This window comes from Erythranthe guttata, chromosome 7 (assembly GCF_056151865.1).
Source record: "Erythranthe guttata isolate IM_541 chromosome 7, IM_541, whole genome shotgun sequence".
Taxonomy (NCBI): Eukaryota; Viridiplantae; Streptophyta; class Magnoliopsida; order Lamiales; family Phrymaceae; genus Erythranthe; species Erythranthe guttata.
The window spans coordinates 1,584,667-1,598,877 of NC_142539.1; the positions used below are offsets into that span (position 1 = coordinate 1,584,667).

The window sequence follows — 14,211 nt, forward strand, 5'->3', positions numbered from 1 at the left end:
AAGAAAGTCGGTAAAGCATCAGATGACGTCACACTCATCCGTGGTGGGGGCATATTATAAGCTGTGTCTGGTGCGGTGGACCAACTAAATTCTGTTACAAAGTACAAACGTATAGAGGGGCGCTGGCCCATCATTACGTATCTACCACAGAATTTAAAGCCCCTTTTTTGAAATCTATAAAGATTTTTGCTTAAAGCCTTGTTTGGTTGGCCTAGATTAGTTAGCCGCTGCATCTAATTATTTGCATTCTGACCCACTTAATATTATTTAATATCTTTATTAGTCCCATCAAAACTATCTATGGGGTCATCTTATCCACCCCTCCTAATTATTGACTTTTTTTTTTTTTTTTTTTTTTTTAAGTAATGCATCTCTATCTTCTAATATTGAAAAAAAAGAGAATTATTGACAATTTTTTTTACATGCGAAAATTAGTTTTAATTTTGTTTTCGAAAAATAAAGCCGAAAATGATCGAATGATATGATTGTATTCTAAATTTGGAATCGGCAGGGAAATTGACAGTTCTATTTTCGTATTATCCTATAATATACCGCTTGTGTACATTAGCAGATTTTCGTATACAATTGTATTAAAGAACAATATTATTCCAAAATTGTAAATTTTGGGATCGTGTATGACAAAATTTGAAATTTCATTCCAATTTTCACAACTAGTAGAGAAGCGATACGAATACTTGAGCTAAAAGTATATTATATATACATGGGATGTGATAAAATGTTGTTTCGGTTTTAAAATATCATTGACTTTAAATAAGAGTTTGACCATTATCGTAGTTGAATTTTGCAAAATTCGAAACACGAAACATTTAGTTCTTTGAGTTGACTTTTTAATCCAACTTGAATCACCAAAATTGGACATTGGATGAGAAAGATAGGATTGAATGAATGAACAATACTCACAACTTTGAGATTTTGAATTATTTAAAATTCAAAACGTAATTTTATCCATTCATAACTTCATCATACGACTTCCAATCTAGATGATTCAAGTTGGATCAGATAGGTAGCTCATAGCACTACAATTCCTCTGTTTCGAATATTAACAAAATCACATTAAAAATGGATCAAAATCACATTCGAAGTCAAAACACGTTATTAGTACAATTGAAACGACATTTAACATTTAAATGACGAGCTTAGTAGTCAAATGGTTTTACTAACATTATGAAGAAAAAAAAATAATTTTTTTCATGAATTATTAAATTTACCAGAAGCAGACAAATATATCTGCAAGCAAAATATATTTCAATTATATTTAGTATTTCAATGAATTGATTTTAATATTATAAATTATTATAGACCACGTCTAGTCAAATTCAGATTCATGTACAAAGTACAAAAGTAAGGACCAAGACAAGTAATATTCAACACTTCAATGAACCTTCAAAGTTGCTTCATACAATAAATGCAACACTATTTAATTCAATTTATTTATATTTACAGCCAGAAAAAAAAATGGCTGAAGCTATAATTAATACAATATCTCAGTGCAGCACATGCAAGATTCTTGTATAAACTTGAAAAACAATTCAATTATTAATTATAAATGTAATTTCCTAGAGACTATCCATATTTGATGTGAGAGATTAAAAAAAAATTATACATCTTTATTTAATTGTCCTAATTAATTATGAAAATTGATCGCATTCTAATTCTATAATTGTAGTAATTTAAAAAAATATATTTAAATAGTATTTGGGTTGCAAAATTGGATTTTATAAGAAGATTTGAGAGCAAATAAATTATATAAGTGCATTTAATTAAAGTTCATTTTCGAATTAATTCAACTATTATATAATTGAAATTTTACCTCCAAATTGTTGCATCCAAATGCAACATTATGTTTAAGAAGGTTTTCGTCCCTTAAATTTGCATTGATTTCGATAAAAACACATTTTGTCGTACATGTTTCAAAAATTCAACATTTTTAGTTATTTCCATCAATTTTCCGTTAGTACTCAAGTGTTGCATTATTAAAATATGAGGGACCAAATATATATATATATATTTTTTTTAACATGGACGATCAAAACGTGAAATAACGTAAAATAAATACAAACTAGAGGTGAAAACTGTAAATTTCCAATTTAAGAAATAAAATCTTATTATGGAAATTCTAAAAAAGAGTGACTGAAGAATTAATATGAACTTTTAATTTCCACTAAAAAAAAAAAACAAGAAATATATTAAGATCGAAATATAGTAATAAACATACAACACAAATTCAAGATCCCAAATTGATAAAGATGATAAATTGAGTTAATTAATTGTTCAACATAATTAGGAGAATATGTTAATAATTTAAAAATAATAATACTCTCAGTTAATTATATTATTCTACATCAATTCACTCAAATTTCATTACTCACCATATATAATATTCTTGTTCTTCACCAGCATTGAATTCTTGCAGTGCGCAATCGCACCCTGAATTGCATTCTGCAGTTCATCCATTGACGAAGCATCCGAATTCAGCCCACCCGACCCGGCCCGACCCATTTGTACGAACCCGAACCCGAACCCGCTCTCTCCGTGCTTCGGTGATGACATCATCGACGACGGGCAGCTCGAAATATTGCAGCTTCTTCTTCTCGGGTACCTCAAATTCCCAGAAAATGATTGTGAGATGTTCGTACAGCTGCTGTGATTTGATCCCGTAAATTCCTGATCTCTATTTGCCGATCTTGATATTACGGCGGAGGACGGCGGCGGCGCCGCCGGCGCCGCCGTAGGCGGCGGCGGCGGAGGCGTTTTCTGGGAGAGTTTCTCGTATAGAGGTTTTACCTTTTTGAAGTACTTGCGCAGGACTTCCTTCGCGGTTGAGCTCACGCGCTTGACGGCGGCGGCGCCGCCGGAGGAAGGCGGCGGAGGCGGCGGCGGAGGGGGGGTTTTGGTGTCCTTGCGGAAGACGGAGGAGAATTTGGAGAGAGAGAAGTATTTGGAAGGTTTTCTGATGGGGTGGTAGTCGAGGGAGATGTTGAGATCGGTGTCGCTGCTGTTGATGGAGAGGCGTTTGAATTCGTCGTCGGTGGCGGAGCTGGGGCGGGAGGAGTCGCAGTCGAGGTGGTGGTGGTGGTGGAGGAGGAGGTCGGCGGTGGAGGAGTCGGAGGAGGAGTGGGAGGCGGTGGAGTCGCGGGAGGCGGTGGTGGCGGTGTCGCCGGAGGAGGAGGAGGTGGAGGAGGAGGAGAGGAGGAGGGTGCGGACCATGGAGAGGCGGGGGGAGAGGTGGAGGGGGAGGAGCTTGCCCTTGTAGAAGAGCTCGTCGGCGGGGCAGAGTGCGGCGGAGGATTTTCTCGGCGAGAGTGAAATGGTGAACTCGAAGTCGGAGGAGGAAGAGGAGGAGAAGGAGTGGGTTGGGGAGGAAGGGAGTGTGTGCGCCTTCGCGGCGGCGTGGTGGTGGTGGCGTTTCTGCGTGCTCCGCCCCATTTTTTGGTGGTGGTTAGTGGTGGCGCCGACTACATTGTCTGAGAAAATTAAATCAGAGGGTTTTCTTCTTATATTACAAGAGAGAGAGTAGAGAGAGAGAGAGAGAGAGATGTAGGTTGCATGAATTAATGGGCATTGAGAAATGAGTTTTGATATTAAATTATTAACTAACCCTAGAGATTAGCATACTTAATTTTCTCTTAATAACACCTAGAAAATTTAATTAGCTTTAAAAAAATATATATAATTTAGGGCTCGTTCGGTTACCGCTATAAGGTTCTACTGACTAAAATAGTAGGGGTTAATAGCATGTCCGGTTGGTAAGATTCACATTTTTTCAAATCCGCTACTAAATTCAAAGTCCGTTATTAAATGCTACTATTTCATTAAATTTGTAGCACCCCTCCCTTAAGATTAATTTATAGGCGGTGACTAAAAAAGAAAAATACAATTTTATCATTAAAATCATATTTTATTATTGTAAACTAAGTGGTTTTATAGACAATTCATATGTAATAACTGATTTTAACAAATTTAATAGAAAATTTAATCCAAAAAACCGTAAATACTACTAATTAAATAATTAATTAGTCAGTAGAAAGTTAATCCAATTTCATGTTATCCAATATAATCCAATATAGGTAACCGAACGAGCCCTTATTAATTTAATAATCTTGGACTATTGGGACTAATAATATCCATAGCCCACACAAACTCAATAATAATTGCACAGAGAAAGAGTCTTTGGATAATTTTTTGTTCTAGCATATCTCATCATATAATATAATATAATGATGATTAGTGAAGTATATATATATATATATATATATATAAATCTCAATAATTCTATGAAATATTAATTATTTAAAATATCTTATAACATTCTTCCTATGATCATCAATTTAAATAATACTAATTTTTATATAACAATCTAATTTTGTGACTGTTTTACCATTAAACAAAAATTAAAAGTACGTAAACGGTAATAAATTTTTTTAGTATTTTATTTCTTGAAAATTTGAAATTTATATCTTAGTTCAAAGTATTTTATATTTGCATGAGAATTTATAATAATTGAAAAATAATAAAGGGAGGGGTAAGATGGGAATTTCGGGGTCACATCACATGCATGATGAATGGGGCTGCGGAAACGTCCTGGTCTCATGTTTTTGCTCTGTGCATCGTCATATTGGGTCACGTGCTCTGTTTAGGTGTCACGTGTCCCTATCGTGAAATGAGGGGGGAGTGGGACCATTTGATTTTGATTGTACATGCTAATTATTAGACTTTTGCCTCTTTTTTATATATAAGTTTATTTTAATTGCTCCATCTATTATATATTTATCCCATAAATTATACATACCACCAATAAAAGATTACGCTTGCGTAAAATATTAAGCATTTAATTAATAAGTATCAATTTGAAAAATTTATATCCCTGATTTGTCCTTATATCTTATATTTACGTTTCTCTCGAGATCTATTTCTCTGATTTATTTTCTGTTTTCCTCTATGTCCCTTGCCGTCACTTCACTCCATAGTCGAGGGAGTGTGATGGCTATGGCGGTGATGGTCGCAATTCTAGAGGCGCGATCATGGTGGTAGTGGAGGCGGCGGAATGACTGTGGTGGAGGTGAGGGTGGTTTATGGCGGCTGCAATGGCAGTGGTGGTTCTGATTATGATGCATGGGGGTATTTATGACAATAGTGGAGGCGATGACTATGGCGTTGGTGACAGTGGTGGATCTGGGGCTTCATATTGGATGCGTGCGTATAATTATGAGTGATTATGAATTACTGTAAGTGTTAGCGAATGAGTGACGCGAATGCATAACGTGAATGTGTGACGGCTAGTGTTCGAAGGGGGCAAGAATTTTCAAATTATATAACTACGAATGACTTGGTTGACTACGAATTACAATATATATATATATATATATATATATATATATATATATATATATGACTACAATAAAAATAAAAATAAAAAATAAACATCTTCTTTACATGTATGTACACTTAATTAAACGACAAATTGAGTTTTGGAATCTGGACTATTCTATATATGTACTCTTAATTATCTTTTTAAATTGTGAGATGGCATATATATATCAAAATAATACCATTATTCAAAATTAAAAAGTTTGGTGGTATCCGAGGATAAAAAAATAGTTATATATTTTTTTGAAAATAAAAATTCTGACTTCATAGTTTCCAAATAGTCTTAATTTGGCTAATTTCATCCGCATGTCACGACAAAAAACATAGAAATATAACATGGGATTAGCCATAATATAATATAGTATATTATCTTACTGAAGCAACAATTAATTACTGTGATTTAATGTTAATCTACTAATAATTAGAACAAACCTTGATCTTGACTCATGTGAAAAAGCTACTCGTTATCACGTGGCACTGAAGAATAAGATGAAACTACACTCCCTAAACACGCTTTTAATCTTATTATTGCTAATTAATTGCATGGCACACTAATCAAGTTAGACAGCTATTAATTAGATTTACTAATCCAGGCATTCAAGCTGGCACACGCCACTGTTCTAATCTTAATCAAGATTTTACTCATACTTTTTGAAAAATAAAAAAATAAACTTTCGTAAAAATAGAATCTCGATATATTAATAATCTCGATAAAAAAGATACGGCATTAATTCAATTATATTAAATTTAATCTATGTGCGGAATAAGTATATAAATAGTACTCCCTCTGTCCCATATTATATGTCTTTTTAGAGAGTTTTTTTTGTCCCAAATTATTTGTCATTTTAGATTTTCAATGCATCATTAATTGCATTATTTTCAATTTTACCCTTTATCACTCCTAATTTGTTAGTTGTAAAATAATTAATGTCAAGGATATATTAGTATTTTCCTATGCTTTTCACTATAATCTATACACATTTATTGATTTTCTTAATATGTGTGTAACAACCCAAAACGTCATTTAAATTGGGACGGAGGGAGTATATAGTTGTGTAACGATTAATCAAAATTTAGATACAATAACATGAAATTATAATTAATTTGACATATTAACACGGAATTTTAATGGAAAGATCCTAAATTTATGTTTTCGGGTTTTCGGATTTTTGGGTTTTCGTATTTCGGGGTCAAGTAGGTTTGATTTGGGTCATGGCCTTTTTTTAAATTTTATGAGCCCAATAAAAGGCCCAGTCAGATATCAGAATAACATATTAATATGTAGCCCATTTATATATTAATATTGATATTAATATATATATATTTATTAAAAGAAAATGAAAAAGAATACAAGTAATATGGGGGAATTAATTATAGCCTATGGAGACGAATATATTTGACTTCCCATTGCATGCTTCATTTAATTAATGTTTTTCCTAAATAAATAAATAATTAGTGTTCAATTTTCATTAAAAAATATTTAAATACAAGAAATGCATTTGCAATTCAAAATTAAATCAAATTGTTTTTTTTTCCCCTTTATTTCTTATTGAAAGAATTTCTCTGTAGTTGCTTTTATTATTATTCCCTTTATTATTATTATTATTATTATTATTATTCTTCCTTCCGCAGAGGGATTCGAACAATTCGGATATTTTCAGATTAATTCGCCGGCGATCTGTTTTCAGATCTTGGATCTCTAATTCCCTGCTGTTGAGGTATGAAATTGATGATCTCTTACTTCTCTTTTACAATTTCGAATTGCGCCATGTTTTTTTTTTTGGGGATTTTAAGAGTTAATTCGGTAGTTGATTGCCCTTGGATACCCATTTTCTGCGTTATTATTCTATTTAAGTTTTTGTTTATGTGATTACAGTTACTAGATAATTGGATGTTGAATCAACAGGCATTAGATTTGATTTTTTTTTTTTGGCAGAGAATTTTGTTTGTTTGAAGTAGCTAATCGGATTGCGAAAAAAATGAGTTAATTTTGTATGTTTCTGTCGTTATTCTTTGAAATTGAATATCTTTCTTTGTGGTTATTGGATTGGGGTTCTAGAATCTATAAGCACACGGTTAATTCAACGAAAAATCAAAAAATAAATTTTTCGTTCTGTTATGACTTGAAAAAAGCTATTATCGAATGCAATTTTACTTTATTCCTCGTATTCTTGTATGGTTTCTCACTATGCTCAATTGAACAGGAATTATGTCGCTTGTGCAGCCGCCACGTCATTCGCAAAGTGGCAAGTTACGAAGAGATTGTAGAACATCGTATGCTGGAATGGGCAATTTTGCCATTAATCGTGATTCGTATCGTGATTTATCTCAAAATTATAGGCTGGATGGACTCAGTTACGACTGTACTTGGCCTGTCTCTGTACCTTGTTCGAAAAAGAGAAAGATTTCGGATTTGTCTTGTGAAAGCACGGGTATGCCTTATGAACATCAATACGCGTACCGAAATGATTATGTGAATTACGCGGGCCAGCACAAACCTCCCAAAGACAATAGTGCTTCCCATTTGGTCAGGAGTAATGATGACAGTTTGTATGCTTCGACTAGCTCAAAGCGCGATCGGTCGAAATTTGAAGATGACGAAGTGGTTTTTATGTCAAGAGATGAGATTGAAAGGTGCTCTCCTTCGAGAAAAGATGGTATTGATCCACTACACGAGACGCATCTTCGCTACTCGTATTGTGCCTTCCTTCAGAATCTTGGAGTTAGCCTCGATCTGTAAGAAATATTTTTTATTCTCCTGCTATGTTTTAATTGGTGAATTCTAATATTGGGATTTTTTTTTTGTGCATTTTGCAGACCACAAACTACTATTGGAACTGCCATGGTTCTGTGCCATCGTTTCTTCGTTCGCCGCTCTCACGCTTCTCATGATAGATTTGTGAGTTTTGATTTTCAAGAATCTGGCATTTTTTTTTCTTCGGTAGTTTTTAATTTCTAGCATTTATCGAAATTTATGATGCTGTTTGGAGAAGCTAATTGTTGATTGTTTTATTGTTACAGCTGATAGCTACTGCGGTCCTTTTCCTTGCCGCGAAGTCCGAGGAGACAGCTCGACCTCTTGATGATGTAATAAGTCTGTCGTGTCAAATTCTCCACAAGCAGGATGTTAGGCTTCTCTCGTATAATTTGCCCATTGTTAGTACCCTCTCTTCTTTTCTTTGCATACTAATTTTATGTCCTTTTGCAAAGTTGAAAGAAATACTTATTTTACTGACCTTTGGTAATCCGTTACCATAAATTTGTTGAATTTGCTGTTTTCATGAATGGAACTTTTAGTAATGTATTTGATTTGCTTTATGCATAATTTTCTTCGAGCAGGGTTGGTTTGAACAATATCGGGAACGTATAACTGAGGCTGAGCAGTTGATCCTAACAACCTTAAATTTCGAGCTAAATGTGCAGCATCCGTTTGAATCTCTGACAGCCACTCTTAAAAAATTGGGCTTTCAACAATCCGTCATAGTGAATCTGGCTCTGAACTTCGTCAGTGAAGGGTAAGTCTACTATAACTAGTTTACCGATTAGCAGTTACTAAATCGTAGTGATTCTTTTGATGCAAAGATCGAGTATTTCAGCATTAAAAGACTCAATAAGATCAACACGTGGCATGATTTCAAAGACTATACTTGAAATTAAGATTACTGTGAGAATTTACTTCGATTTTTTTTGTGTGCCAGCTGTCACCTGTTTTATCTGCATTCATTATGGAATGTGAATATTGATGTTTTTGGATTGGCTTATAATTGCAGGATCTATAGAGGATTAGCATGCTCACCTTATGGTATATTAGTATCTGGCGGTTGATGTGCTGTTCGTCGAATGTTTTTGTTTTTGATCTGAAGTTGCACTAGAGATATCTTGTGGATGCCTTTTTCCATATTGGATATTCTTCTGCCTGTTCACTCTGATTCCCCATAGGATGCCGGTGATTAGGCAGAAGAATCTTTGTGAATATTTTGCCAAGATAGTCTTCGACTCTTCATTCCTTCCTGCAAAAACCATTTGCCTCTTACATTTACGCCTTTCAGTTTTCATCCTACCATTGCACATCACCCACTAAAAGACACCCACCCCTGTTTCCTCGTCTTACCTATAATTATTGCACTTGCAGAAAGAGAGAGGGTCCCTAATTGATTTCTTGATTTTGAAAGTGAACTTGGCACTTTCCTGCCGGTCCTCTTGTACTCGAGTCTTGAGCTACAATATCAACCTGTTTGGACTAATCGTCCAGGAAAATCATTCACAAGTTTCAAATTTTCTTTTCTTTTGATCATGTTCGATTTGTTTCGTTTATTTTTGGGTGGGGTATGGGAGTGTGGGGGTGTAGAGGGATTTCCATGTCTTTGTTGAGTTGGAAAAAAAACATCTGCGGAGTTAGAAATGACGGGGAATAATGAAAACCGTTATAAAAAAGGCGAATGTGCTCTTTTCTACATGCATACATGAAGGAACATCACCCTTCGTATTCCTTTTTCCTTACGTTTTGGTCTATTCTTCTTGACACTCAATGCTTATACCTTTTAATTCTTCTCAGAATAGGTGGAATTATGTGGTCAAATTATGTTGTAGCTAGGTGCAGAATGTAGAATGTTCTATACTGTATTGAAAAACATTAATTTTCTTAACATACCTCATTAAAAAAGAACTTTCTTAACACGAATATATATAATTTTTTTCCTTGTAGCGACATGCTAACTTAATAATAATTCGTACTTGCACCTGTATTTAGAACATTGTCTAAGATGGACCCAATTGCCATTTTCCCCCTCCCGTGTTTTGTATGCATTAGTTGTTTTCTAACTAAGGAAGTAAGAAGTAAAAGAGTACTATTTTTGCATTGTTTCAGTTCCTTCTACAAATATACTTTTCCATTTTGAAAATTTGACATACCGTTCACCTCAAATGACGTATCTCTACGTTTTTCATTGCTTGTCAGAGTGTTGTACATAAATATTTTACTTTACTAAGTCTAATTAATGAATTGATACATGGTGTCCCGGGTGAATGATATGCTGGCATTTTTCCAGTCGAGTAAGTATGGAGGCATGTATATTGTGAGAATTTCACTTTAAAATTTTGGGGAGATATGAACATTGATTGGGGATATTTAAGTCAACATGGTGTTGTTGTACTATGGGCAACAGAAGTTGGACTTGAAGTTGATATTTCTGTTGAGGGGTGTGACGTATATTTTTATATCGATCAAAGTTCTGCAGAAGAATCTTGGAATTTTTTTCTCCATCTTGGTTGCTGCTTTATTAGTTTGGTAAGGGAAAATTGCTTTGATTTTTGTGTATATTTATTCTTCGCGCATAACTATTTCATGATAATACATAATACATTCAATCGACCTTACGACCGCATCGGTACAATTCTTAGTGTTTCTTCAAATGGGTTTGGATCTACTTATCTCGTATTTGTTTCTATCTGTGTCCTGATTACATTTTCATAGTGTTAATTTTGAAATCAAGATTCCGATTTTTCGTTTTTTTTCTTTTAATAATTATTATTTTCTTTTTGCAGGCTTAGAAGTTCACTGTGGCTTCAGTTCAGACCTCACCAGATAGCTGGTGGAGCTGCCTACCTTGCTGCGAAATTTTTGAACATGAATCTTGCTTCGTCCGATGATGTTTGGCTCGAATTCCATACAACACCATCCGTACTTAAAGGTATGTAATATTTTCTTGAACTTGTACATCTGATTTAATTGAAGTAAACTGAACCATAGTCACTGAATATTAAATAATTATTGTGCTACCTAATTATTGTGAGACGGTGGTTAAGAAAGTCGATGATTGTATTAGAGATCAATCTTTGTAACTGGCTTATGATTGTTCGATGCAGATGTTGCCCATCAGCTAATGGAACTGTTATAGAGATCTCAGACAAGTCAATCAAGTTAACGGTACTTGTTAGATCCGGAGTTTATTTTAGTGGAAGTAGAACATTTTTTACGAGGATCAACGAAATGCTGGGTTCTACACATTGTAGAGTAAGAAAAAACTATACGAATTTTTTATGTGTAAATCTTATATGATTCCTGACTCCCTTTACGTGATGAACTTGCGAATCTTGATAATGATATATATATATATATGTTTCTTAATTTTCTTTTTGTTTTTTTCACATTTCACTCGTGAAGTTCATTGATTCATATCCTATAGTATATGTGTATATATAATACTTTTACCAGTGTATAGTATAATAGTAAATATAAAAAAGATAATAAAATAATAATTTCATTAGACAATTAGCTACTTGGGCCTGTTTTCAGTGAAGTGTGTGTTTGTGATGCAGTGTGTGTTTTGTATTTAGTGTGTTTTTTTTTGAAGTGTATGTTTACGGTGTAGTGCGTGTTTTGTATTTAGTGTGTGTTTACGGTGTAGTGTCTATGTGTTTTTGTTTTTTCTCCAGTGTGTGTTTTCGGTGAAGTGTGTGTTTTGTTTTTAGTGTGTGTTTTTTGTGTAGTGTGTGTTATGTTTTTAGTGTGTATTTACGGTGTAGTGCTTGTTTTTTTTTATTGTGTTTACGGTGTAGTGTGTGTTTTTCTTCCTGTTTTTGGTGTAGTGTGTGTTTTGTTTTTAGTATGTGTTTAAGGTGTAGTGCGTGTTTTATTTTTAGTGTGTGTTTATGGTGTAGTGTTTGTGTTTTTTTTCCAGTGTGTATTTTGTTTTAGTATGTGTTTTCGGTGTAGTGTGTGTACGGTGTAGTGTGTGTTTTGTTTTTAGTGTGTGCTTACGTCCTACCAATTTTATCCAAAATTTGTATACTATATAATGTACATTTTTTGGTGATTTTGATCGTGAATTTTTTTTTTTGGACGTTCCATCAATTTTATCAAAAATCTGTGTAGTATAGCATACATTTTTTGGTGATTTTGACCGTGAAATAGTTTTTTGGACTTTCCATTTGTTTTACCCAAAATCTGTGTATTATAGTATGGAGTTTTTGGTGATTTTGATCGTGAAAAAGTTTTTGGGTCATTCCACCAATTTTATCCAAAAATTGTGTACTATATTATAGCATACATTTTTTTTGTGATTTTGATCGTCATTTTTTTTTTGGATGTTTCACCAATTTTACCTAAAATTTTTGTATACAAATAGCGTACAGGTTTAGGTGATTTTGATCGTGAAAAACTTTTTTAGACGTTCCATCAATTTTATTCAAAATTCGTGTACTATAGTATACAGCTTTTGGTGATTTTGATCATGAAATAGTTATCTGGACGTTACATTAATTTTACCCAAAATCTATATACTATAGTACACAGTTTTTGGTGATTTTGATCGTGAAAAAGGTTTTTTGGACGTACCACAAATTTTACCCAAAATCCGTGTACTATAGTATACAGTTTTTTGTGATTTTGAGCGTGAAAAAGTTTTTTGAACGTTCCACCAATTTTACCAAAATCAGTGTACTATATAGTACATAGTTTTTTATGATTTTAATCGTGAAATCGTTTTTTGGAAGTTGCACAAATTTTAACTAAAATCTGTGTAGTATAGTATACATTATTTGGTGATTTGATCTTGAAAATATTTTTTGGACGTCCTACCAATTTTAACCAAAATTTGTTTACTATATTATACAGTTTTTGGTTATTTTGATCGTTAAAAATATTTTTGGACGTTCCTCCAGTTTTATCCAAAATCTGTGTACTATATAGTATAAAGATTTTGGTGATTTTGATTGTGAAAAAGTTTTCTGGACGTTCGGCAAATTTTACCCAAAATTTGTGTACTCTTTTATACATTTGTGATTTTGATCGTGAAATTTTTTTTTGGACGTTGCACCAATTTTATCCAACATCTTTGTACTATAGTATACATTTTTTGGTAATTTTGATCGTGAAAATATTTTTTGGTCGTCCTACCAATGTTACCCAAAATCTGTGTACTATATAGTATACAGTTTTTGATGATTTTGATCAAGAAAAAGTTTTTTTAACGTTTCCCCAATTTGACCCAAAATTTGTGAAAAAGTATAGAGTTTTTGGTGATTTTGATTGTGAAAAAGTTTTTTGGACCTTCCACCAATTTTATCCAAAATATGTGTACTATAGCATACATTTTTTTGGTGATTTTGATCGTGAAATAGTTTTTTTGACATTTCACCAATTTTACCCAAAGTCTGTGTACTATATAGTACACAATTTTTTGTGACTTTGATTGTGAAAATCTTTTTTGGACGTTCCACCAATTTTATCCAAAATCCGTGTACTATAGTATACAGTTTTTGGTGATTTTGATCATGAAATAGTTATCTGGACGTTATATTAATTTTACCCAAAATCTATATACTATAGTACACAGTTTTTGGTGATTTTGATCGTGAAAAAAAGTTTTTCTGACGTTCCACCAATTTGACCCAAAATCTATGTACTATAGCATACATTTTTTTTATGTAGTGTGTGTTTTGTTTTTAGTGTGTATTTACGGTGTAGTGCTTGTTTTTTTATTGTGTTTACGGTGTAGTGTGTGTTTTTCTTCCTGTTTTTGGTGTAGTGTGTGTTTTGTTTTTAGTATGTGTTTAAGGTGTAGTGTGTGTTTTATTTTTAGTGTGTGTTTATGGTGTAGTGTTTGTGTTTTTTTTCCAGTGTGTATTTTGTTTTAGTATGTGTTTTCGGTGTAGTGTGTGTACGGTGTAGTGTGTGTTTTGTTTTTAGTGTGTGCTTACGTCCTACCAATTTTATCCAAAATTTGTATACTATATAATATACATTTTTTGGTGATTTTGATCGTGAATTTTTTTTTTGGACGTTCCATCAATTTTATCCAAAATCTGTGTAATATAGCATAC

The 14,211-nt window shown here is 33.2% G+C and overlaps 2 protein-coding genes across 9 annotated transcripts; one reads left to right on the forward strand and one right to left on the reverse strand.

Annotated features, from left to right (window-relative positions):
- Nucleotides 1–2,152: 2,152 nt before the first annotated feature.
- MAKR1 (membrane-associated kinase regulator) lies at nt 2,153–3,612 on the reverse strand. 3 transcript variants are annotated; one of them, XM_088820610.1, is made up of 2 exons: nt 2,892–3,593; nt 2,153–2,726 (listed from the first exon to the last, which is right to left on the reverse strand). In XM_088820610.1, the coding sequence occupies exons 1-2, from the start codon at nt 3,445–3,447 to the stop codon at nt 2,383–2,385; spliced, it is 900 nt and encodes a 299-aa protein (XP_088676736.1). In that variant the 5' UTR covers nt 3,448–3,593; the 3' UTR covers nt 2,153–2,382. The 3 variants fall into 3 exon arrangements, with proteins under 3 accessions (XP_088676736.1, XP_088676735.1, XP_012832350.2); XM_088820609.1 differs by having other exon boundaries at nt 2,883–3,593; XM_012976896.2 differs by having other exon boundaries at nt 2,153–3,612.
- A 3,139-nt stretch (nt 3,613–6,751) lies between these two features.
- LOC105953340 (cyclin-T1-5) lies at nt 6,752–11,515 on the forward strand. 6 transcript variants are annotated; one of them, XR_016032111.1, is made up of 8 exons: nt 6,752–7,106; nt 7,593–8,124; nt 8,206–8,287; nt 8,410–8,544; nt 8,728–8,903; nt 9,159–9,190; nt 10,933–11,078; nt 11,254–11,515. XR_016032111.1 is itself a non-coding variant. In XM_012977004.2 (7 exons), exons 2-7 carry the CDS (start codon nt 7,598–7,600, stop codon nt 11,283–11,285), a joined length of 1,098 nt encoding a protein of 365 aa, XP_012832458.1. In that variant the 5' UTR covers nt 6,752–7,106; nt 7,593–7,597; the 3' UTR covers nt 11,286–11,515. The 6 variants fall into 6 exon arrangements, 4 of the variants coding, with proteins under 4 accessions (XP_012832458.1, XP_012832459.2, XP_088676737.1 ...); XR_016032110.1 differs by lacking the exon at nt 9,159–9,190 and adding an exon at nt 10,477–10,675 and having other exon boundaries at nt 6,774–7,106; XM_012977004.2 differs by lacking the exon at nt 9,159–9,190.
- The last annotated feature ends 2,696 nt before the right edge of the window (nt 11,516–14,211 follow it).

Excerpts from the sequence above, each read along its gene's own strand:
- LOC105953340 (XM_012977004.2), top strand. The coding sequence starts at position 7,598 with ATGTCGCTTGTGCAGCCGCCACGTCATTCGCAAAGTGGCAAGTTACGA. Across the intron at positions 8,545-8,727 it reads TCTCGTATAATTTGCCCATT|GGTTGGTTTGAACAATATCG; the intron begins GTTAGTACCCTC and ends TTCTTCGAGCAG. Across the intron at positions 11,079-11,253 it reads AACACCATCCGTACTTAAAG|ATGTTGCCCATCAGCTAATG; the intron begins GTATGTAATATT and ends TGTTCGATGCAG.
- MAKR1 (XM_012976896.2), bottom strand. The coding sequence starts at position 3,447 with ATGGGGCGGAGCACGCAGAAACGCCACCACCACCACGCCGCCGCGAAG.